Here is a 23,620-nt window from a genome sequence, read left to right on the forward strand (position 1 = left end):
TATTTCGACACAATGCCGGTTCTATTTGACGGTCGTAGTTTGCGCACAAAAGAGTTGTTACTGCTCGACCTTTGCTCATATAATTGTCCATGCGGTTCGGGATCATCGTGATAAAACTCTTCGGAGTAACGTTTCACCGTTTGAATCTGCCCACAGATAGGCATTTTTGCTTTGCGATTCGATTCGTCTTCGAGAATGCGGATTTCCACCTTTAAATCACGGACCCTCGTTCTTTGGGCCGATCGCGGTGCTGTAACCCTTTTGCTTAAGGGTAGCGCGATGTTCCGTCTTTGAAATACTAGAATTCTTCTAGCCGATTCAGAGCCATCGAAAACGGAATCGGGATCGGAACGATATTCGGTACTGAAATCAAAATTCAATAAGAGATAATTATCGGAATATTAGTTCAAATTACCAACCTTCAATTTTCGTCTTCTATATTACCGTTTCTCTAGAAAATTCTGTTGATCTGTCGGAACAAATTCGGTATCAAAAATGTAGCGCAAATGGCAAGAAATGTGACTTTGGTAATTTTCTGTACAACCAATACACTGGGGGATTATTTTCGCAAAATTCGCCAATAGATTAAATTGTAATCTTGAGTAGATTACTTTTTAAACAACGCTAAGTATAACTTTTATAAATATAAGAAGATATTTGTTTAGATACTAGCGTGGATTTGTTATATTTCTGAGTGTATGACTACACACGGAAGCTTGCGAATACCCATTTAATGGGTTTCATATACCCATTTTTTGCATCAATACACAGAAAGAAAAATCATTATTGAAATTGAAAAAAACATTGGTTAAAATAAAAAGTTTCATTGGTTCTTTTTCGTAGAAAGTTGCGAATGTTTGAACTAAAAGTACGCAAACTTTTGTTACCCCCATTATTAAAAAGTTGCATAGCGCTCTGAAATTAAAAGTATGAACTTTTAAATCAAAATTGTAGAACTATCTAATCAAGAAGATCAAAACTAAATATAGAAAATGAGAGTGGAATATTTTTATTCTAAAACGACAGCTATTTCTCCCACTTTTTACCCTCCAGTAAAGTTTTTCTTTTAAATTAATTTTAAATGAATAATCAAGAATAGTACAGCTTTTTTATTTCATATCTGTTCATTTTGTTGAATTGGATAATAAATACAACGACGACGATGTTATGTTCAACATCTGAACAGCGAGCAACTTTTCTTGAATTAAGGTGTGCATCGTAGACATCTAAGCGATCTATCTATTGGCGATTAAAGGTTGCATGAAGAAGAAGAAGTCGAAGGATGATATCTGAGAAATATTGCACGGGGAAGCATACGGAAATTTTTTTAAAACTCTTCTCAAAAATTCTAGAAGCGATTTAATTAAAAACGGAAAGCAGTACGGGGTTGGACTTGTCTTATACTGTGTATCAAGTATGATATCGTAAAATAAAATTTGAAATCGAAAGATTGCGTTTATTATGCAGTAGAAGGAAAGTCCAACCCCGTACTACTAACCGTTTTTAATTAAATTGCTCCTAGAATTTTTGAGAAGAGTTTTAAAAAACTTCCCGTATGCTTCCCCATGCAATATTTCTCAGATATCATCCTTCGACTTCTTCTTCTTCATGCAACCTTTAATCGTCAATACATTGAGCCATAGTTTTCCTGCCAGTCAGGAATGAAAAACAAGCAGTTTATCTGTAAAAATAGAAAACCGGGAAATCTTATAAGTTCTGTGATATCGATATGCTTTAATTCCAACCAGCAGCACCAATTTCAAGCCACACAGCAAAAAGAAATGTAATATGCATCAACGTAATTGGGGCGACGTACCTAAATACAGATGTAAAGCCGAATTTCGGATGTACATTTATATAGTTTTGTATGTCATATTACATCGCGTGAAAATTACACCGAAACAGATTCACGATTTTTCTCTACGTTGTATATGTGTAATATTCGAACATAAAAACATTGCAAATCACATCGAAATGAATGCAACCCAGTGGTTCTGATTTGCTTGTGTAATATTACACAAATTCAATGTGTTATTGCATTTAAACCGAACACACATTTAAATCTCGCAACACTGCCCAGTTGTGTCTGATTTGTGCGGAGAAGCCGACGACGCCATATTTATTTTTCATTCCATCATAATCGTTTGCAGTTGTACGGTAAGTTTGATGTTAGCAAAATTATTTATTTATTTATATTCGTATATACACTCAGGAAAATCGACACATACTATATGGCAAAAATCCATGTATTTTGAAATATGCATATCAAGATGCATATCATGTGTCGGCACATACCAAATTGCATACAAATTCACACATGGATACGATGACCCACATAGATAGTATGTATGAACGCTCATGTAATGCATGCGGGCGCATGAAATGTATGTGTCGAAAATATGGAATGCATTTGGCAACCCCCATTGCAAAAATCCATGTGTAAACTCATGAATATAATGCGGAGTTTTTGTGAGTGTACCATCAAATATATATTATAACAAATAATAAAATAATTATCTATATTTTTCAGCATTATTAGCGTTTTACCAGTATGAGGCCTTCAAAAACAAGAACGCAGACCCGATCGTTCTCAAATCCTGAAATTTTGCGTGTGATCCTAAACCAACGGCAACTTTCATCGCCACCAGCTGGCAAACAGGCAGACTCCAGTGCGACCGTCCCGCCCGTTGATGACAGTGGCCGGAAAAGTAAGACCCTCCTGCGCTCACACGGTCACCTATCTGGTATGCACTTTTCGCAGTTTCACAATGACCTGTTGGCTACTGGTTTCCCACACTGCCTGCTGGCACATCCAAAGAGGACAGACAGCTCCATCTCAAACGCAGTATTAGTTTTCGACATATCAGCGAAGGGTGAAAACCGTTGGATTCCATCCTGCGATCCATCCTGCGAGATTCCAATGGGCTCTAAGTTACCTACAGGAGTCATTTGGTGAGTATATTATTAGATTGAAGAAAGATGGTACACTAAAAATATTTCTCTGTTTGCAATACTTACAGCGAATTCAATGCCACTCGGCTGGCTGCGGAAAATAATATTTAGGAACTTGAGGATCTTGTCAGTTGGGCAGGCGCTGAAATTTGATTGATAAGTTTGGCATTTATACAAGCTATTACACGTCGTCATGTGTGATACTAAGATATCGTAGTACATATTTGGAAGCAACGGGCAAGGAAGGAAGGTCAAGAGGAGAGTACATAATTCTTTCGGGAACTCAAATGTAATCTTATTAGAATTCTGTTTTGAATTCTGCAAAGAAAAGACAGGATCACCGTTCTGAAATGAAACCCCTCTGGATTCCGAATGGAATTCTAAATAGAAACATTTTGGAATACCGAAAGGAATCGCTTTGGGATTCCGCAGGGAATCTTTTCTAGACCAACATTTGAAAAGGGCGTAACAGCCAAAATTTATTCCTTCTGATTCTTCGTCTACATATCAAGCTATATACGTGGACGAAGAATCAGAAGGAATAAATTTTGGCTGTTACGCCCTTTTCAAATGTTGGCCTAGTTTTCATGTTTCCGTAGGTGATCTTCTTAGGATGCTAAAGGGAATCCTTCCGGGGTTCCAAAGTGCATACTACCTGGATTCCGAACGGAATCCTTTGGGATTCCAAAAGTAATCCTTTAGGGATTTTAAAAGGAATCCTGTTGGGTTTCCTGAAGATATCTTTCTGCGATTCTAAGATAAATCCTTATGAGATTCCAAGAGGAAACCTTTTAAGATTCTATGAGTAATACTTATAGGATTCTAAGAGCAATCCTTTTAGTTTTTGATTTAAAAAAATCATTTTGGGATTCCAGAAGGAATACTTTTTCGGTTCCAAAAGCAATCCTTCAGGGATCCCAAAGGGTATCTTTCTGCGATTCGGAGAGGATTGCTTTTAAGATTCCAAGAGGCATTCTTCTGGGGTTCTGAGGAATCATTTTCAAAATCCAAGACATCCTTTTGGGATTCCAAGAGAAATCTTTTGGATTTCCGAATAAAATAAGTTTTGAGATTCCAAGAGAATCCTTTTGGGACTCCACGAGTAACCCTTCTGGGATTTCACGAGGAATCCTGTTGGGGTTCCAAGAGTAATCCTTCTGGGATTCCAAGAGGGTTTTTTTTTTAATTTCAATAGGAATCCTTTTGCGATTCCAAGAGGAATCTTTTCGGGATTCTAAAAAAATCTTTTAGATTTCATAGGCAATCCAATTGAGATTCCAAAAGATATCCTTCTGGGATTTCACGAGAAATCCTGCTGGCGCTCCAAGAGTTGTCCTACTTGGATTCTAAGAGGAATCCTTCTGGGATTCTAAGAGGAATCCCTCTGGGATTCTAAGAGGAATCCTTCTGGGATTCTAAGAGGAGTCATTCTATGATTCGAAAACGAATTCTGTTTGGATTGCAAAAGTGACCCTGTAGGATTATGTCCATTTAGGATTCCACGAGGAACCCACATGTGGTTTCAAGAGTAATCGCTCTTGGATTCCAAAAGGAATCCGTTTGAGATTCCAAAAGGAATCGTTTTAGAAAGTTAAGAGGAATCCTTCAGAGATTCCAAGAAGAAATATTTTGGGGTGCCAAAGAAAAATCATTTTTAGAAAACAATCCAGTTGGGATTCCAAAAGATATCCTTCTGCGATTCCGAGAAAAATCCTTCTGGGGTTCAAAGAGTATTCCTTCTGAGATTCAAAGAGGAATCCTTTTTGGATTACGAAATAATACTTTAAGGATTTCAAAGGGAATCCTTTGGGGATCCAAAAGATAGCCTTCTGCGATTCCAAAATTAATCTTTCTGGGGTTCTAAATAGAATCCTTTATTGATTCAAAGAGGAATTCTTTTGAGATTCTATGAGGAATCCTTTTAGTATTTCAAGAGGAATACTTTTATAAAAGAAATTTGTTTTGGATTTCACAAAAACCTTTTGGGATTCCAAGAAGAATCCTTTATCGATCCCAAAAGCTATACGTAGGGATTCCAAAAGATATCCATCTGGGATTTCGAGAGGAATGCTTTTAGAATTCCAAGAGGCATCTTTCTGGGATTCCAAGATAAATCCTTCTGCTTTCCTAGACTAATCCTTCTGTATGGGATTCTAAAAGAAATCTATTTTAGTTTCCAAAAGATATCTTTCTGCGATTCCGTGAGAAATTCTTCTGAGATTCCAAGAAAAATCCCTCTGGGTTATAAGAGGATTCCTTCTGGTGTTCCAAAAATAATCCTTCTGGTGTTCCAAAAATAATCCTTTTGGTATTCCAAGAGAAATCCTTTTGGAATTCCAAGAGCAATCCTTTTGGGATTTCGAGAGTAATGCTAATAGGATTCCAAGAGGCATCCTTCTGGGATTCCAAGAGAAATCATGCGGTTCCAAGACGAATCCTTTTGGGATTCCAAAAGCAATCCCGTTGTGATTCGAAACGATTTTCTTCCGCGATTCTGAGAGAAATTCTTCTGAGATTCCAAGGAAAATTCCTATGGGGTTCAGAGAGGATTCCTTCTGGTGTTCCAATAAGAATCCTTTAAGGGTTTCGAGAGGAATGCTTTTAGGATTCAAGATGCATTCTTCTGGGATTCCAAGAGAAATCCTTCTGCGGTTCAAAGATGAATGCTACTGGGATTCCAAAAGAAATCCTTTTTAAATTCCAAAAGGAATTCAGTTGAGATTCCATAAGATATCCTTCTGCGATTTCCAGAGGAATCCTTCTGGGATTCCAAGAGTAGTCCTCTTGTGATTCCAAGAGGAATTCTTCTGGGGTTCCACAAATATTCAATGCTAAGTCCTGTTGGGATTCCAAGAGGAATCTTTTTTGGATTCCAAAAGTAATACTTTATTAATTCCAAAAGGAATCCGATTGGGACTCCATAAAATATCCTTCTGCGGTTCTCTTGAAATCTTTCTTGGATTCCAAGAGAAATCTTACTGGTGTTCAGGTAAGAATCCTTTTAGGAATTCAAGAGCAATCCTATTGGGATTCTAAAAGATATCCCTCTGAGATTTCGAGAGAAATCCTTCTGCGATTCCAAGACTAATTCTTCTGGGAATACAAAAGAAATCCTTTTTAGATTCCAAAAGTAATCCAGTTGAGATTCGAAAAAAAAACTTCTGCGATTCCGAAAGAAGTTCTTCTGAGATTCCAAGAGAAATCTCTCTGGGGTTCCAAGAGGATTTCTTCTGGTATTCCAAAAAGAATTCTTTTAAGGATTTCACGAGAAATCTTTTTGGGATTCTAAGCGCAGTCCTTTTGGAATTCCAACCAAAAGATTTAACTTTTGGATTTCGATTTAAGAGGCATCCTTATGGGATTCCAAGAGAAATCCTTCTGTGGTTCCAAGAAGAATGCTTCTGGAATTCCAAAAGAAATCCTTTTCTAGATTCCAAAAGCAATCGAGTTGGGATTCCAAAAAAAACCTCTGCGATTTCTTTCTGGGATGCCAAGAGTAGTCTTTTTGGGATTCCAAGAGTAGTCCTTCTGGGATTCCAAGAGTAGTCCTTCTGCGATTCCAAGAGGAATTCTTCTGAGGTTTCAAAAATATTCTAAGTTACATCCTTTTGAGATTCCAAGAGCAATCCTTCTGGTGTTCCAAAAAGAATCATTTCAGGATTCCAATAGAAATCCTTTTGGGATTCCTAGAGCAATCCTTTTAGGATTTCAAGAGCAATTCTTTTAGGATTTCAAGATCAATCCTTTTGGGATTCCAAAAGATATCCTTCTGGGATTTCGAGAGGAATAATGCTTTTAGGATTCCAAGAGGCATCCTTCTGGGATTCCAGGAGAAATCCTTCTGCGGTTCCAAGATTAATCCTTCTGGGATTTCAAAAGGAATCCTTTTGGGTTTCCAAGAGGATTCTTATGGTATTCCAAGAGAAATCATTTTAGGTTTTCGAATTAAATTACTTTTGGGATTCCAAGAGAAATCTATTTCGGATTACAAAAGGAATCCTGCTGAGGTTCCAAGAGTAATTCTAATAGGATTCCAAGAGGAATCCTTTTGAGATTCTGATGAAAATCAATTTATAATTTTGCGATTATTATAGATATAAGTGTTACTTTTGGAATCCATTAGAATTCACTTAGAAAATTTTTAGAACTTCAAAAGGATTCCTATTGGAATCCCGGAAGGACAACACTTGCAACCATAGAAGGATTTCTTTCGAAATCGCAGAAGGATATCTTTTGAGAACCCAACTGTATTGCTTTTGGAATCTAAAAATAGAATTGCTCTTGGAATCGCAAAAGGATTCCTCCTGAAATTCTAAAGTGATACCCATTAGATTTTCAAACGGATTTCTCTTGAAATCCCAGATAGATTACTGTTCGAAACCCAGCAGGATTTCTCTTGGAATCCCAGAGGATACCTCTTGGAATCCCAGAAGGATTGCTTTTGGAATCCTAAAATGATTGCTTTTGGAATCCCAAAAGGCTTTCTCTTGGAATCCCAAAAGGATTATTTTGTGGAATACCAGCAGAATTTCTTATGGAATCAAAGAAGGATTGCTCTTAGAACCCAAGCAGTAATTTAATTCGGAATCCCAAAAAGATTTCGCTTGGAGTCCCAAAAGGATTATATACGAAGTCCCAGAAGGATTCCCCTTGGAACCCCAGAAAGATTTCTTTTGGAATCTCAGAAGAATTTCTCTAAAAATCGCAGAAGGATATCTTTCGGAATCCCAACTGGATTGCTTTTGGAATCCCAAAAGGATTCCCCTTGGAATCCCGGAAGGATTCCCGTTGGAATCCCGGAAGGACAAAGTAATTGCTCTTGGAATCGCAAAAGGATTCCTCCTGAAATTCTAAAGTGATACCCATTAGATTTTCAAACGGATTTCTCTTGAAATCCCAGATAGATTACTGTTCGAAACCCAGCAGGATTTCTCTTGGAATCCCAGAGTATACCAGAATTTCTTATGGAATCAAAGAAAGATTGCTCTTGGAACCCAAGCAGTAATTTAATTCGGAATCCCAAAAAGATTTCGCTTGGAGTCCCAAAAGGATTATATACGAAGTCCCAGAAGGATTCCCCTTAGAACCCCAGAAAGATTTCTTTTGGGATCTCAGAAGAATTTCTCTAAAAATCGCAGAAGGATATCTTTCGGAATCCCAACTGGATTGCTTTTGGAATCCCAAAAGGATTCCCCTTGGAATTCCGGAAGGATTCCCGTTGGAATCCCGGAAGGATTCCCGTTGAAATCCCGGAAGGATTCCCGTTGGAATCCCGGAAGGATTCCCGTTGGAATCCCGGAAGGATTCCCGTTGGAATCCCGGAAGGATTCCCGTTGCAATCCCGGAAGGATTCCCGTTGGAATCCCGGAAGGATTCCCCTTGAAATCCCGGAAGGATTCCCCTTGGAGTCCCGGCAGCGTGCCCGTTGGGATCCCGGAAGGATTCCCGTTGGAATCCCGGAAGGATTCCCCTTGGAATCCCGGAAGGATTCCCGTTGGAATCCCGGAAGGATTCCCCTTGGAATCCCGGAAGGATTCCCCTTGGAATCCCGGAAGGATTTCCCTTGGAATCCCGGAAGGATTCCCCTTGGAATCCCGGAAGGATTCCCCTTGGAATCCCGGAAGGATTCCCCTTGGAATCCCGGAAGGATTCCCCTTGGAATCCCGGAAGGATTCCCTTGAATCCGGAAGGATTCCTTGGAATCCCGGAAGGATTCCTTGGAATCCGGAAGGATTCCCTTGGAATCCCGGGAGGATTCCCTTGGAATCCCGGGAGGATTCCCTTGAATCCCGGAAGGATTCCCTTGAATCCCGGAAGGATTCCCTTGAATCCCGGAAGGATTCCCTTGAATCCCGGAAGGATTCCTTTGAATCGGAAGGATTCCTTGGAATCCCGGAAAGATTCCTTGGAATCCCGGAAGGATTCCACTTGAATCCCGGAAGGATTCCCTTGAATCCCGGAAGGATTCCCTTGAATCCCGGAAGGATTCCCTTGAATCCCGGAAGGATTCCCTTGAATCCCGGAAGGATTCCCTTGAATCCCGGAAGGATTCCTTGGAATCCCGGAAGGATTCCTTGAATCCCGGAAGGATTCCTTGAATCCCGGAAGGATTCCCTTGAATCCCGGAAGGATTCCCTTGAATCGGAAGGATTCCCTTGGAATCCCGGGAGGATTCCCTTGGAATCCCGGGAGGACTCCCTTCGAATCCCGGGAGGATTCCCTTGGAATCCCGGGAGGATTCCCTTGGAATCCCGGGAGGATTCCCTTGGAATCCCGGGAGGATTCCCTTGGAATCCCGGGAGGATTCCCTTGGAATCCCGGGAGGATTCCCTTGGAATCCCGGGAGGATTCCCTTGGAATCCCGGGAGGATTCCCTTGGAATCCCGGGAGGATTCCCTTGGAATCCCGGGAGGATTCCCTTGGAATCCCGGAAGGATTCCCCTTGGAATCCCGGAAGGATTCCCCTTGGAATCCCAGAAGGATTCCCCTCGAAACCCCGGAAGGATTTTCCTTGCAATTCCCCTCGGAATCCCGGAAGGATTCCCCTGGGAATAGAGGTAGGATTCTTTCCGGAATTTCGGAAGTATTTCTTCTGGAATCCTCGAGAGAGTTTCCAAGAGTTATCCTTTTTGGATTTCGACAGGAATACTTTCTGAGATTTATTTTTAAGCTAGGGGAAAAGACGGCTTTGGCAGGTTTTGTTCTATTATTGGCAGAGGGGTTTTTTTCGACCAAATTTTTTTAAATTTTGCCACAATATTCTTTGATATGCAAAGAATGTTTAGGCCAAATTTGAGCCTAGTCAGTCATAAAAAAAAACCCTGCCAATAATAGAACAAAACCTGCCAAAGCCGTCATTCCCCCTACCTTCGGAATCCCGAATTAATTTTCTATGGATTCTCAAAAGGATTTTGTTCGAAGTCACGAATGTATTCCCTTTAGATTCGCAAATTGATTCCCTTTGGAAACTCGAAAAGATTCTTTTCAGAATTCTGGAAGGATTCCCCTCGGAATCCTGAAAGAATTCTCCTCGGAATCCCGAAATAGTTCTCCCCTTGGCATCCTAGAAGGATTCTCCTATAAATCCCGAAAGGATTTTCCTTGGAATCCCGGAAAGATTCGCCTTGGAATCAAGGAAGGTTTCTTCTCGGAATGAAGGAAGGATTTTTCTCGGAAATTTGGAAGTATCTCTCGGAATTTTAGTGGAATCCCTCAAAGATTTTAAGGGGAATCCTTTTGAGTTTCCAAGAGTAATCCTTTTTGAATTTCGACGGGAATACTTTCGGTTTTCGGAAGAGATTCTTTCTGAGATTTATTTTTAAACTATACCTTCGGAGTCCCGAATGAATTCTCTATGGATTCCCAAAAGGATTTCGTTCGGAATGGCGAATGGATTCTCTTCAGAGTCGCAAATGGATTTCCTTCAGTCTCGAAAGGATTCTTTTCGGAGTCCCGGAAGGATTCCCCTCGGAGTCATGGAAAAATTCTACTCATAATCCTAGAAGGATTTCACTCAGATTCCTAGAAAGATTCCTCTCCGAATGCTGGAGGGATTTCTGTCGGAATCGCGGAAGGATTCTTCTCGGAATCCTCGAAGGATTCCCCTCGGAGTCGCGGAAGGATTCCCCTCGGAATCCCGAAAGTATTCCCCTCAGATTCATAAAGAGATTTCTTCCCTTCGGAATATTGAAAGGATTATCTGAGTCTGAGGAATTCTCGAATGAACTGACCGGAATTTGAACATTTTCTCTGAAATTTCAATGCATCTTAGAAGGAATCTCCCCAGGATTGTGGAAAGCTGTCCTTCTGTAAAACTCCTTCCGGAATCCTGAAATCCAAATCCTGATTAATTAACTGTATCGGTATTTCTCGTAGGGCTGCGGTACCCAAGGCGTCTGTGCCGAGGCTAGCAGCAGCTGATGCACACTGCCCATGACAATTATATACTATTATGAGTTAATTTCATGCAACTTAATTATATATATTTTTTAAGATACAGATCCGGTAGGACCAAGGGTAGGACAGATATGATATAACGAAGAGAGACATGAAATTTATAAAACTATTATTTATTACGTTGAAAAAAACACAAGAATGTTTATAATAAAATTATTTTATGTGGTAAAAAATTGAAGTCAATTTAATGAAAAAATATTCATAACAACTCGATTCAGAAAAATCCCTGGTTCTATTTTACATAACACTCTTTTACATTGCTCGGATTACATCGTCTTATTTATTACGTCGGTAAAATTACATCGCTTCTGCTTATTACGCAGAAGGCTCTCGAGTACATCGCGCAGTGTAATATTCAACAGTCGATGGATTCAACTGGTTGCAGCGATTTCGATGTAATATTCAACAACTTTTTGCTGTGCATTGAAGTGTGGGTGGGTGGTTTGCGCTTTACACTTGATTCGTCACTTTCATTTGTTGATAATAAAATTATGACTTACCTCTAAATTCCATATCACCCATATGTAGCTCGATTTAATTCCTGCCGAATGAATTGAGGAGCTTTATTCCAAATTCTGCGAAAAAGTAACTCCCGGGCAGCACCGAACAATACTGTAGCGAATTTTCCCGGTCAAAAAAATATCGGTCGTGCTATTGGTTTGTGCTTTTTTTGAAAAACCACTTACGGTCAGTCAATCAGCTTCTCGCATTCATATTGACAGTTTAACAATTTTATACTTGAAAAGATGAACTTTTAAATTTACACTCAGAAAAGATGAAAATTACTTTGAAATTAAACGTCGAACTTTTGGTTGAACAAAACTAACTTTTATTTTAACGAAAATTTCGTACTTTTTCAATTGAAAGTCCTTAAATTTTGATAGCACAACTTTTATTTTTCTGTGTACCGATATGCCAAATAATGGGTTATTTTTATCAACACAAAATGAGTATTTTCACCCCATTATAGAGAATGTCCTCTGGTAATAAATAATGGGTAAATCGTAACCTTCCAGAAGTTCAAAAAATAAAAGCAGCCATTTTGCATATCTCTCGGCCTGTCTTCTGCTGTACAAGAATAAAGCTAGTTAAAATCCGTGAATAACTATTTTATCGTTCAGTTATGGAGGAATTACAACGCTGGGCTATTACACTACTAAAAATCCACACATATTTATTGGCAAAAATCCATAGATTTTACTTATGATGTATATCAGCGCACACATAACCATTCTCCACGTGAACTACTAATGAAATATATATCCAAATAAACTTTATGTGTGATCTCGAATAAGCAATAATTTACTTTATGTGTTGATCCATATCGATTATATTTGGGTGAAGCAATTGCAAAAAATTATAACGTCGACACATATATCTTATATAAATATTTTTGGCAGTGTAGGATAAGGTAAGTGATAATTGATGGCAGCTGAAATAGTTGAAAAAGCATTTTTTTCACTACAGAAACTCTACACTGACAAAAATCCAATCATATCCATTATGTGTGGTACACATAAATTTTGACTATAGCATTTCCCACATAATGGCTATGTGAATTTGCATAGCATATATGTGGAAACACACATAACCGTTATTAACTAATAACCTTTATGTGGATTCTACTATAGCGGGTGGTTATTAACGCACACATAAAATTTATTTGGAATTTTCTTTAGATTTTTGCCAATAAAAATGTGTGGATTTTTATTAGTGTATAGATGAAGTAAAAGTGGCGGAACCTTGGGTGGAACAGAACACTTCACCTGCATCAAGAATTTTGGGAGCGATTATCTAAGAAGATGTGCTTAACAGCACAACACAGAATAGCTGCGGAACCGAACGATCCATAGAGTGTTTGATACACCACTTCTAGTGTAATGTCAGTGACCAAGAAATAAAATGAAATCAAGCAATCGATGTAGAATAATGTTAGAAGTTTGATCCGAATACTGTGTAATTCACTATCATATTTACATAAAATAAACAGCATTGTTCCCATAATCTGTTGTTTTGTATTTACTTCAAATTTCCTCCAAAATATTACAATATATTGCAATTTTCAAGGAATGATTTTGGAAAAAATGGGTAAATTTCATACATTTTCTGCTAGGAGGCAAGGCGTATAATTTACTCATTTTTTGAAGTTCGGTAGGAGTACCCATTAATGAGTAAATGCGATTTACCCATTAAATGAGTTATGCCGCTTTTCTTCGAAATGGGTACGAAAGTACCCATTAATGGGTAAATGGACGCTTCCGTGGCAGTCACAGGGGCTTCAGACCTGTCAAATCTGATATGTCAAATTATCCGGGCAAAATCAAAAGTGAAAACAAAACGCGTTTGTGTTAACAAAGCGTTTATAGGTCATTGCGCGCGGCAAACCTAACCTCACTATTTTGACAGGTACTGGTCCTGTTGTTTACGTTTCGGACTTTTTTGATCCAAATTAAATCTGCATATTTCACGATGTTGAAGACATTCCGTACATTCCGCATTGAAATATTGGTAATTATCGATAAGTTTAGGTAATTATCGATCAGAAAATCCAAATAATGATAGAAGTATCTGAAAATTAAAATAAAGTCGTCTGTAAACAACAGGACCAGTACCTGTCAAAAGTCGTGCGTGACGTCACAGTGCAATGGAGTATATCGTTGTTGGATCGTTGCTGTTTCTAAAAAGTTATTGATATTCCTAGTTTTTTTGTGTTTTTACTGTGAAATCACACTAAATTTATTGGTTATTGACACCAATTGCTGTTCTTCATATCACCTTTGCGTGTAAGTAAAATTAAATATTCAATGTTACTGTTGAGTAATCGTACTTCTTTTTGGCGCAGGAAGTTTCCATCCTGGGGAAAATGGCGAAACGTGGTGCCCAGTCGGACCTGAACCACGACAATTGGAACCAAGAGGAAGAACCGGAGGAGGCTGGTAAATTTGCTCTCGCTTCCGACGATGAAATGAAAAGACGCGTCATTAAAACGGCACGGCGTCGCGCAACCGGAGCGGACTCCGGATCGACCACTGGTGGTTCCTCTGTTTTCAGCGGTTTTAAGGGTTTCTCCGCCGTCACTTCCACTCCGGCAGCTCCAACGGTGGTCAAGTCCTCGGAGGGAGCCAGTCCGTTTTCGTTTTTAAGTACCATTAGCAAACCGACGAACGGAACCGCGGCACCGGCAACGGGAGGTTCGGTTGCCAGTGCGACAACCTCAGCGCTCGGCGCATGTATCTTCGCTGCAACAGATCCTAGTAAGAAGCCCTTCTCTGGGTTTGGAAGCCCGCCGAAGACAACGGCAGTGACTGCAAGTTCGGCGGAGAAAAAAGAAGACGATAAGGGTAAAGGCAACGATGATTATGTGGAAAGCATCAAAGCGTTGAATCAGTCGGTAGCTTCGTGGATTTCGGACAAGGTTAAGGAGAATCCGCTCTGCAAGTTGACTCCGATTTTTAAGGATTATGAGAAGCACTTGAGTGAGATTGAAGCAAAGAAAGATAAGAAAGAGAGCAAGGAATCTCCGGCACCGGAAGCTTCCAAGACCACAGGATTTACATTTGGAAGTACGACGCCGGCTCCCGTCGGTTCGGCTATAACGGACACTGCTCCAGCGAAGACGACGTTTAGTTTTGGAATTGGAGCGCCAACGGCTGCGTCGACTGGCACTGGATTTACATTTGCCAACGTTAAACCACCGGTGGCAGATAAAAAGGCGGACGACAAAGAAGAAGGTGAAGCTGATGAGGATGAACCGCCGAAGGTTGAATTCACACCGGTTGAAGAAAAGGACAGTCTTTACTCCAAGCGTTGTAAGTTGTTTGTGAAGGTAGATGGAAACTTCAGCGACCGTGGCGTTGGGACAGTACACATCAAAAAGGTGGACGCAAAGGTACAGGTTCTGGTCCGGGCGGACACCAATCTGGGCAACATACTGCTTAATATCATCTTGAACGAGGCGGTTCCTTTGCAACGAATGGGCAAAAACAACGTGATGATGATTTGCTTGCCAACACCAGAGTCGAAACCACCACCGACATCAGTACTACTGCGGGTGAAAACGTCGGAAGAAGCCGATGAGTTATTCGAGGCGCTCAAAAAACACAAGCCCACCTAGAGCGGGTGAGGTCAACTAGCGACAAAGCATCTGATGATGGATAGCAAATAAATGAGGTCCTATTGATGGTTAAGAGAGTTGAGTTTTTTCTGGCTGGCGGATTGATGACCGTTTGACGTTGTCGTGATGGGTTAGGAGTAGGTCCCTGATGGGTCTCATAGTTAGGGTTTCGCTGTCAAGGATCCCGTTACGGCGTAACAGTGCCTGAATGTTTCTTTATTGAAACATATTTTCGTGATTTCGAAGTTAAACTAAACCGAAGAATTCACACAAATTGCGTCCAGTTTGGAATCTCTCCTGGAATTTATTTCTCACCCCTCGTTTTCAACAGTATTTCTTTCGGATTGGAACACACAGCGGTCCAGAATCCTAGTCTTCCAGCACGACTTACAAACAAAAGATAAAGAACAGAAGCTGACGCTTTAGGCCTTGACGGCGTACTTTCGCTTTGGGAACTTGGCGCGCTTTCGCTGTTCTTTCAGCGTCAATCGGGCAGCATCCCGTGGGGAGAGGGCCTTACGCATGGCGCGGGTCTTCTTTGGGCGCAGATCCAGCGGGACGTACTTCTTGCCTTTGTACAGTTTGCGCAGGTTGTCCTTGGTCTTTGTGTTCATCACAATGTAGACGCGGGCGATGGCCTTGCGGACAACACGGCTGTAAAATGGAGGGAAACGAAAACGCAGTCAGAAAATTGGATTTGAATAAACTTTAGCAACAACGATGCCTACTACGCCCTGGTTAAAATCTTGATTGAAAGCTTGAATTGGTCTGAGTTTCCAAAGAACTGTAAGGTGCAATAAAGTTAAATACGAAAACGTAACCGAGCCCATTGATGACCTGAACGAAATTTGGGCGAAACTGAAAATACTTATGCACCGATGAGGAATAAATTGACCAGAATTGCATGAGACTATTTGGAGGACTTGGGCTGGAAATCTTTTCAATAGATCAAAAAAAATCATTCCGCTCGAACTACGGCAATACTCACATCTTGGACAGCTTGGAGGGAGCTCCACCGGTGACTTTGGCCACACGCAGATTGAGCAGCTCAGTCTTGAGCTCCTCGAGCTGCTTGGTCAGCTCCTTCTTGTCCTTGGTCCGCAGTTCCGAGCATTTCACCTTCACCTGGAACAGAAAAAAAACATTTCAATATCAACAAAATCGCGCTGACATAACCTCACTGGCCGCTTTCATTCCGAGGAAATATTGTTTAGGTGTCGAAATGGTGAAAGTAACTACATTTTAATGATAAATATTCGAACGTAATTTTTAATTGATTTTTAAATTTAAGTGAATAACTTGTTTTTTTTTATTTTAGTGTAATTTGCTGGTGAAAATAATCATCGCTTAATGAAAACATTACACATGAGGCGTAGCAATAAGTCGATTATTTCCGCTTTTAATAAGTATCTGAATAAGTTCTGCCACTTTTCACACACTCCGAACATTATTTTCACCATTTCCTTCACATTTTCACTAATATTCAATCCAAATAAAGCAAAATATTAACCATTTTGAACGCTGTGGGAATGCACTGGCTTCCACTATTTTCAACAGCTAGGTTGGAAAAGAGCTGTAAACGGAGCAGATGACAGTCAACTCGTGACGTCACGTCCCGCTGTCATCATTCCGCTTGCACGCACTGAACTGAATTTTTATAGCACAATTTTTACCGGGGGTGATCCATCACCTACAGGTTTGTTTGTGATCGAAAATCGCATGACTTGCTCGTTGCGGCATTTCTACACTCAGGCTATGAACCATTCCACCAATTCGTTTAACTTTTAGTTCAAATTTGACACCTCGATGGTTATTTTCCCATCGTGGTTAAAATTTTACTCCGAAGCCGACCCATTTGACTTTTGAAAGATTGATAGTTATTCGGAACGAAATTAATTTGGCGCCAATTTTCAGGCGAACAAAGTTTAACTATCGAACTGTCAAATCTAACCATGCTCCGGAGCAGGGTTATTTTTAACCACGGTGAAATAACCATCGATCTGTTAAATTTTAACTAAAAGTTAAACGAATCAGTGGAATGGTTCACATCCTCAGAAATATTGCCTGATTTTCTCAAAATTGCCCGCGGCGAACCCTTCATGAAAGGTACCGCCGCGCTTTCTGCACCCCGTTTACTCACTGAGGAAAATGGACGTGTGATTTTCAATCAAACGCCTTATGAAAATTTGCCACAAGGAATCGGTATGAATTTCAATAAGTTGCCTTATGAATGATGATTTTCATTTGAAAAAAAGTGAAGTGCGGCAGACTGGATTCGAACCATGGACGTCGGGGTCGGGAGGCCGGTATGTAGACCATACGCCCATCGACGCTTGATTACTTAGGAAGGTAACTGCGTATAAGAATCACGGTTGGTGGAATAATCAGTCGAAGATTCATAAGGCGCCAGTTATGAATTTCGGTAGTCCAGTTCGCTGAGTGCTTGATTCTTATGGGTGAATAGCATTGCGGTGTATCGTTTGGCGCGGCTGTACTTTTCGACTGTCATTCGCCGAGTGAAGTTTTGTGCAAGTACCCATTTGGGAACATTACAAACGCCGCGCAGTGTATCATATCCAGAAAATCTGACAATATCTAGGCTTTGGTGAATTAAGATTCGACATAGTTGTTTCATAAGGGCCGAAGTCGCAAATGTAAACAAATCGAGTTTATGACATAGATCGAACCTCCTGGAAATGTACTACAGTATCCCCCCGCTTATCCGGACCTCGCTAGTCCGACGACTCGTTAGTCCGGATCTCGCTAATTCGGAATTTTCCGGATTAAAAAGTATCAACACTCATTTAAACACATTATGCTGTCAGTTTTTCAAATTTGTGCTGTGATTTTGTTTTGGTTCATTTGTATGGATTTGACAGTCGGATTAACGAGAGAAACCCCGATAGTCCGGCCACACATTTTTCGGATCAGCGGGGGGATACTGTATATGCATATGCATATTAAAAATAGTACAAAATGTTGTTTTTTTTTGCTGTAAAAACAGAAAAATACAAAAGGGCGATATTACATTTCCGTTGGATTTTTTTTTCTTGGTGCGATTGCGCCCCGTTCTCTCCATGGCAGCAAAGGGGCTAAACTGTGCTTCATTTTTGCATTATGACACTTTGTTCTTGCACTAAAAACACATGTGAGCAAAAGGGATAAACGGTACTTTGAAAACACAACACAATAGGTTGACAGCCGGGCGTGGAATTTGGGCGAAAAGGATGTTGTCAAAAACATTATGGCGCATTTTTGAAGGGCGCAAGTGTACACTGTTAGAAAAAAAGGACGACTAGTTCTTTAATCATATTTTCAAATCGAAATCAATCCAAAGTAAATTTTATTTATATGGGGCTTCAATGATTAGATGTGGATGTATTTCATGCAAACTATTAACATTTAAAATAACATCTAATTTTCGAATTACAATTGAAAACATGTCATGGAACATTGGAACCCATTTTTCTCCATTCGAGCTCAATGCGACATTGGCCCTTATGAAACAACTGTGTCGAATTCGTGAATTAAAATCGAATTAAACTAAAAAGTGACAGTTCGAATTTTTTTTCAAATAACCGTGCTTGCAGAGCAAGATTACTTTTGACAGATATTGAATCATTTTTGATAGATGTTTTGTTGGTCTTGCTGGGTAGCACCAGTCATTTTTATGAGCAGGGGATTTCATAATTTCCAAACTGTCACTTTTGAGTTTAATTTTATTTTAATTCGCGAATCGGACCAACCTTAAAGTAAAACTAAATGCCCGTTTTTACCTTTCTCGTATGGGAGTGATTTCAAAATATCCCTCTACCAGGTTTTAGACCCAGGTTTTAGATGAAGAAATTTCACAGATTTTGATTCATGTTGGATAAAATTTAACATTAATCACATTTATTTCTCACATTTATTTATTTATTTCACATTTAAAACTTTAGAACGTGAAATCTCAATACTACCCACATGAAACAATATTCAGCTTCCGGTTAAATCTCGATGCTATAAATTTTATAGTGCGCTTTGACGATTTTGACGTTTTTAAACGTCACGACAAAGTTGTTTTTCATCCGCGTCGCAAATTTCACGTGCAAGAGATGTTCTCGTTGTAAAATTTCTGGATTTTCGTGGAAGTCTCGTTCTCAAAATGTCCAAATTTACGCATTTAGTAGTCGACACGACGGCTTTCATCAAAAATGCCCAACTTCAGGTAAAAACCGTTTGCATAACAAAGTTTGAACACTGATTAATCGTGCATTGTTTTGGTTTGTGTAGGACGTCGCCGAAAGCTGCTACACCGTGCAGGGTGTTGTGGACGAAATTAAAAATGATCGGCAGCTAAAGCGGCTGATAGTGCTGCCCTACAGCTTACAGGTGCGGGAACCAGACCCGGAAGTATTGGCCAAGGTAACTGGTATGGCAAAAAAGACGGGAGATTTCGCTACGCTTTCGTTGGTGGATTTGAAGGTGCTGGCTTTGACGTATCAGCTGGAGCAGGAGCATGTAGGAACGGAACATCTGCGGGAGGAACCTAAACAGACTAGAACGATATCGTCAACGCAGAGGCCGCAGGAGCTAGTAGGAACAGGAAAAGTGCTGGGATTTTACGATGGTAAAAAGAGTGAAGGCAGACAACGGGGCGAAACGGAATCTGAGAATGTTTCAACAGAATCAGTTGAAAGGAGTGATGATAACGCCGTAATAAAAGATGAGGATTTTAAGAGTAAATTCGCTGAGTTAAGCATAGAAGAAGCAAAAGAGTTGGAGGAAGACATTTTAGATATGATCGAACAACAAGAGGTTGAAGACGAGGGTGTAGATGATGGATGTGATGAGGAGGAATCGGATGAAGAAGAAGGTGAACAAGAGGTGAGCGAAGACGATGACGATGATGATGGGTGGATAACTCCATCAAACATTAAAGAAGTAAAGCGCGACTATGGTACAGATTTGTTGGAAGAGAGTGTCTCTCCTGTCGCTTGTATGACAACCGATTTTGCAATGCAGAACGTCCTGAAGCAGATAGGGTTACACATAGCTGCGCTGGACGGTCGCGTCATCAAACATGCCCGAACATACATTCTGCGGTGCTACGCGTGTTTCAAAACCACTTCTGATTCCTCGAAGCGGTTCTGCCCCAACTGTGGCAATAACACACTGAAGAAAGTAGCCGTCAGCTTAGATGCGGATGGTCAGCAGGTGATTCACATTAATACGCGCCGGCCATTAACGGCTCGACATAAGAACCGACCGGTAGCAAAGTTTGATGGAGGTAAACACGCCACCAATCCGTTGCTCTTCGAGGATCAACCGCTCCCACAGCAGAGAATATCGGCCAAGGCGAAGGCAAAGACCAACGCCCTCGGAGATGACTACACGGCCGGTTACTCGCCGTTTGTGATGAGGGATGTCGATTCGCGGTCGGCGGTCTTGCGTGGAAAATCCAACCTGAAGCAATGGATGAAGAACCACGAGTATGATAACCACCGAAGGGGTTATAAAAAGTGAATTAGCTCGTTAGGGTAATGTTGAATGAGTAATAAAGGAGCGTTTACCTAAGCATAATATTGCATATGTTTCGTTAAAATTTGACACTCCGATTAACTTAAACGTAAAGTGCATTACATATCAGCGATTCCACGGGAAAATAATAGAGTTGAAAAAAGTTGTCCAATTTTGCTCTCGCTTGGTCGTTCTTCATCGAAAACCGTATTTTTTATTATTTTAATTAGGGTGACCATGTTCGATATAGGTTACCAGAAAAATCGCTTGAAATTTTTATTTAAAAAAATCATAACTTGAACCACTGGATCGATTCAAACGTTTTTTTGTGGATAGAAAGCTTATTACTTATAGTTCTTACTAAAATTTTGGTTCGGTGTATTGGTGTACTTCATTTGCTCAAATGTTTACAATGTTATGAAAACTCATGTAATAGGTATGTACGTTATGTGGAAGATATTGATTTGGAAAATGTATTGAGGTAACCACTTTCCTTCGATGGGACTCGAACCCATGACCCTACAGTACGCTAGACTGGTGCTTTAACCAACTAAGCTACGAAGGACCTCCGTCGGCCTTCAACCCTGGCACTACTGAACGAGCTCGAGATTCCCAAATTGGAAGCATAGTCAAATCACTCGCAATCCATTTCTCAAGAACACTTCCACATGTGTATAGTACACGTCCACATTAGAGGAGCGTGAGTATTTAGAATGTCTGGTGGTAGAAAGTGGTTACCGCCAATACATTTTCCAAATCAATATCTTCCACATGACGTACATACCTATTCACATATGAGTTTTCATAACATTTAAATTACGTCCAAGTCGGTGTTTTTTTACCATTTCGTTTATTTATTAGGCTCAATTGTTTAATAGAAAACTCAGGAGCAGAAAACATTACAAACAATTGAAATAAATTATTCGGAAGAAGTATCAGACGCATTTCTGCGGAAGTCTTCTTCGGTGGAGATCGATCTATCGATCCTACCGTAACTAAACGGTCCCGTGCTGACTCGTCGACTGCGCTTGTTGCTTCCTTTCCTCTTCCTCTCTCATTTTTTCTAGTTTTCTGCGAGTAATGGCCGTCAGCTTGCCTGCGGTTAGTCTCTGATTTGACATTTGTCAAATATATTATATTAACTATGGTTCACTTCGAGTTTTCCCATACAACGAAATGGCGAACAATTTGCCGGTGATAACAACATCATCTAGCGAGCAAAGAGGAATCTAAACATGTTTTTTCTAGTTTGCGCTGGAAAACCCTCCTGCCATCTTCCGGTGGAGTCATAGTTAGCACAACATTTCAAGGGAGAACTGCTTTGAACAAGAGCTTCTCACGTCTCTAGTGGCTATTTGTGCTCACCCACGCAATCCAGCACCATTAAATGAAATAAGAGGATTCGATGCTTCCATCAATGGTGTTGGATTGCGTGGGAAATAACCACCTCACCAACGAGAAGCTTTGTTCAGCATTACCTCCTTTAAATTTGGTCTGTTTCATGACATTTTACAGTGTGGGATGTCCATACATTTTCAATAAATCGATTACCGGAATATCGACTTTGTTAAATGCAAACACTACTGTAAATATTTCGATGAAGCAGTGCAAAGCAGACAAACTACACCTTTGCTTCAATCGTTCAAACTGTGAAAGCCGTTCCGCAAACATTAAAATGATTGTTCCAATGTAAACATTTCTATCATTTTCTTCAGCAAGAAATTTGATTAATTCTTTCTGAATATTATCGATATTATTCCATTGCATCATTCTTCTTCCTCTTCGGTGTCCTAAATTCCTACTGGAACTTAACACCTGCGTTTCAAATTATTATGAATTGAAAACTTTTGCTGCCCACCATTGATTGAATAAATATGTATCTTGAGTGGAAAGCCATGAAGATGACACTCATCCGATTGCGTTTTGTTATGTTGCGCTTATCATAATGGGTATGATTATTTTGTTACATTTAGACATGGATAGTGAATTGAACAAGTCGCTTGGATTAAACGCGGCCAAACACCTTCGCTCAACTCACTTGAACGGACAGTAAGTTGAACATGTTCAACTCTCGGCAAGTAAATTGCAATCAACTAAGTTGTTCAATTCACTTGCCCTTTCAAAACGTACGGTGAGATATTTCTAAACTTAATTACGCCTATTTTATTGTGCTTTCGATTTCTATCCAATATCAGATATTTTTGGGATTTAATAGATTATTTTTGATCGCAAGAAAAATAGTTGAACGTACCCGACCTTGCTCGGCATTATACTGTCGCTCTCCACATCTCGATATTGAAGGGACCATCGAGATAGAGATATCGAGGAATGGAAGGAAAATTTAAAAGGGTACTAGATTCAAAACAGCTTGTTGCTATGAAAACGACAACAAAACAAATATCATTACTTATTGTTGATCTGTATTGTTATCGTCCCAATATGGTCTAGTAGCCTAAAAATTTGAACATATCGACATAAGAAGAGTGAATCCAGAACAAAATACGATTACAACACATCGGATAGAAAGATTTCGAGATAGGGAAGTTATCGAGGTGTAGAAAGCCAAAATGTATGTAGATTGAAGGACCGAGGAAACCATCGACATAGGCAGAGATATCGAGATATAGAACATCGAGATTTACGAGTCGACTATATTTTGCATTCTTACTGTCAATTGTTGAGTTCATTCAGCGCCGCACTCTAGAACATTTTTAGCGCGATCGTATTGGGTACTCGTACTGCATCAAAATGTATTTTCACAATTTCTCAACTTTCTCCTCAAAATTTAGTGATATTTTATAACACAGCAGTCCTCAAGACGAATCAATTAATGAGAAACCCGTACAAATCGGTCAACCTGTTCGTGAGTTATATTGCCTCAAAGGAAATGCAACTCATTTTTATACAGAGAGATTGACCACAAACGTAATTATGTTTGAATTGTATTTATATCAGACTCTCATATCGGGCAGTTTGTCCAAAAGTTCGTTTCTCTCTGTCAAATCATATTCAAAATTGATAACAATTTGGGAATTCTCAAAATGGGATTATGCATGCGAGTTAATTTGAAAAGAAATCATCATTGGTTTCAAAATCGGT

General features: G+C 39.9%; 3 protein-coding genes, 1 long non-coding RNA gene and 1 other non-coding gene across 6 annotated transcripts; 3 read left to right on the plus strand and 2 right to left on the minus strand.

Moving 5' to 3' along the window:
- Nucleotides 1–2,104: 2,104 nt before the first annotated feature.
- Nucleotides 2,105–3,303, plus strand: LOC134213962 (uncharacterized). The gene is made up of 3 exons (XR_009979589.1): nt 2,105–2,157; nt 2,531–2,952; nt 3,021–3,303. It is a non-coding gene; the product is annotated as an uncharacterized LOC134213962 (long non-coding RNA).
- Nucleotides 3,304–13,539: 10,236 nt separating this feature from the next.
- Nucleotides 13,540–15,095, plus strand: LOC134207542 (nuclear pore complex protein Nup50). 2 transcript variants are annotated; one of them, XM_062683247.1, is made up of 2 exons: nt 13,540–13,691; nt 13,751–15,095. In XM_062683247.1, exon 2 carries the CDS (start codon nt 13,772–13,774, stop codon nt 15,020–15,022), a length of 1,251 nt encoding a protein of 416 aa, XP_062539231.1. In that variant the 5' UTR covers nt 13,540–13,691; nt 13,751–13,771; the 3' UTR covers nt 15,023–15,095. The 2 variants fall into 2 exon arrangements, with proteins under 2 accessions (XP_062539231.1, XP_062539233.1); XM_062683249.1 differs by having other exon boundaries at nt 13,544–13,691; nt 13,755–15,095.
- A 206-nt stretch (nt 15,096–15,301) lies between these two features.
- Nucleotides 15,302–16,669, minus strand: LOC134207543 (large ribosomal subunit protein uL29). Its single transcript, XM_062683250.1, has 3 exons — nt 16,533–16,669; nt 16,011–16,147; nt 15,302–15,676 (listed from the first exon to the last, which is right to left on the minus strand). Exons 1-3 carry the CDS (start codon nt 16,533–16,535, stop codon nt 15,445–15,447), a joined length of 372 nt encoding a protein of 123 aa, XP_062539234.1. The 5' UTR covers nt 16,536–16,669; the 3' UTR covers nt 15,302–15,444.
- Nucleotides 16,670–19,070: 2,401 nt separating this feature from the next.
- Nucleotides 19,071–20,584, plus strand: LOC134213970 (RNA-binding protein NOB1). Its single transcript, XM_062693422.1, has 2 exons — nt 19,071–19,229; nt 19,295–20,584. The coding sequence occupies exons 1-2, from the start codon at nt 19,167–19,169 to the stop codon at nt 20,525–20,527; spliced, it is 1,296 nt and encodes a 431-aa protein (XP_062549406.1). The 5' UTR covers nt 19,071–19,166; the 3' UTR covers nt 20,528–20,584.
- Nucleotides 20,585–21,011: 427 nt separating this feature from the next.
- On the minus strand, nt 21,012–21,086 carry Trnaa-agc (transfer RNA alanine (anticodon AGC)). The gene has a single exon. It is a non-coding gene; the product is annotated as a tRNA-Ala (tRNA).
- Nucleotides 21,087–23,620: the final 2,534 nt, after the last annotated feature.

Source organism: Armigeres subalbatus, chromosome 1, assembly GCF_024139115.2.
Source record: "Armigeres subalbatus isolate Guangzhou_Male chromosome 1, GZ_Asu_2, whole genome shotgun sequence".
In the NCBI taxonomy this organism is placed as follows: domain Eukaryota; kingdom Metazoa; phylum Arthropoda; class Insecta; order Diptera; family Culicidae; genus Armigeres; species Armigeres subalbatus.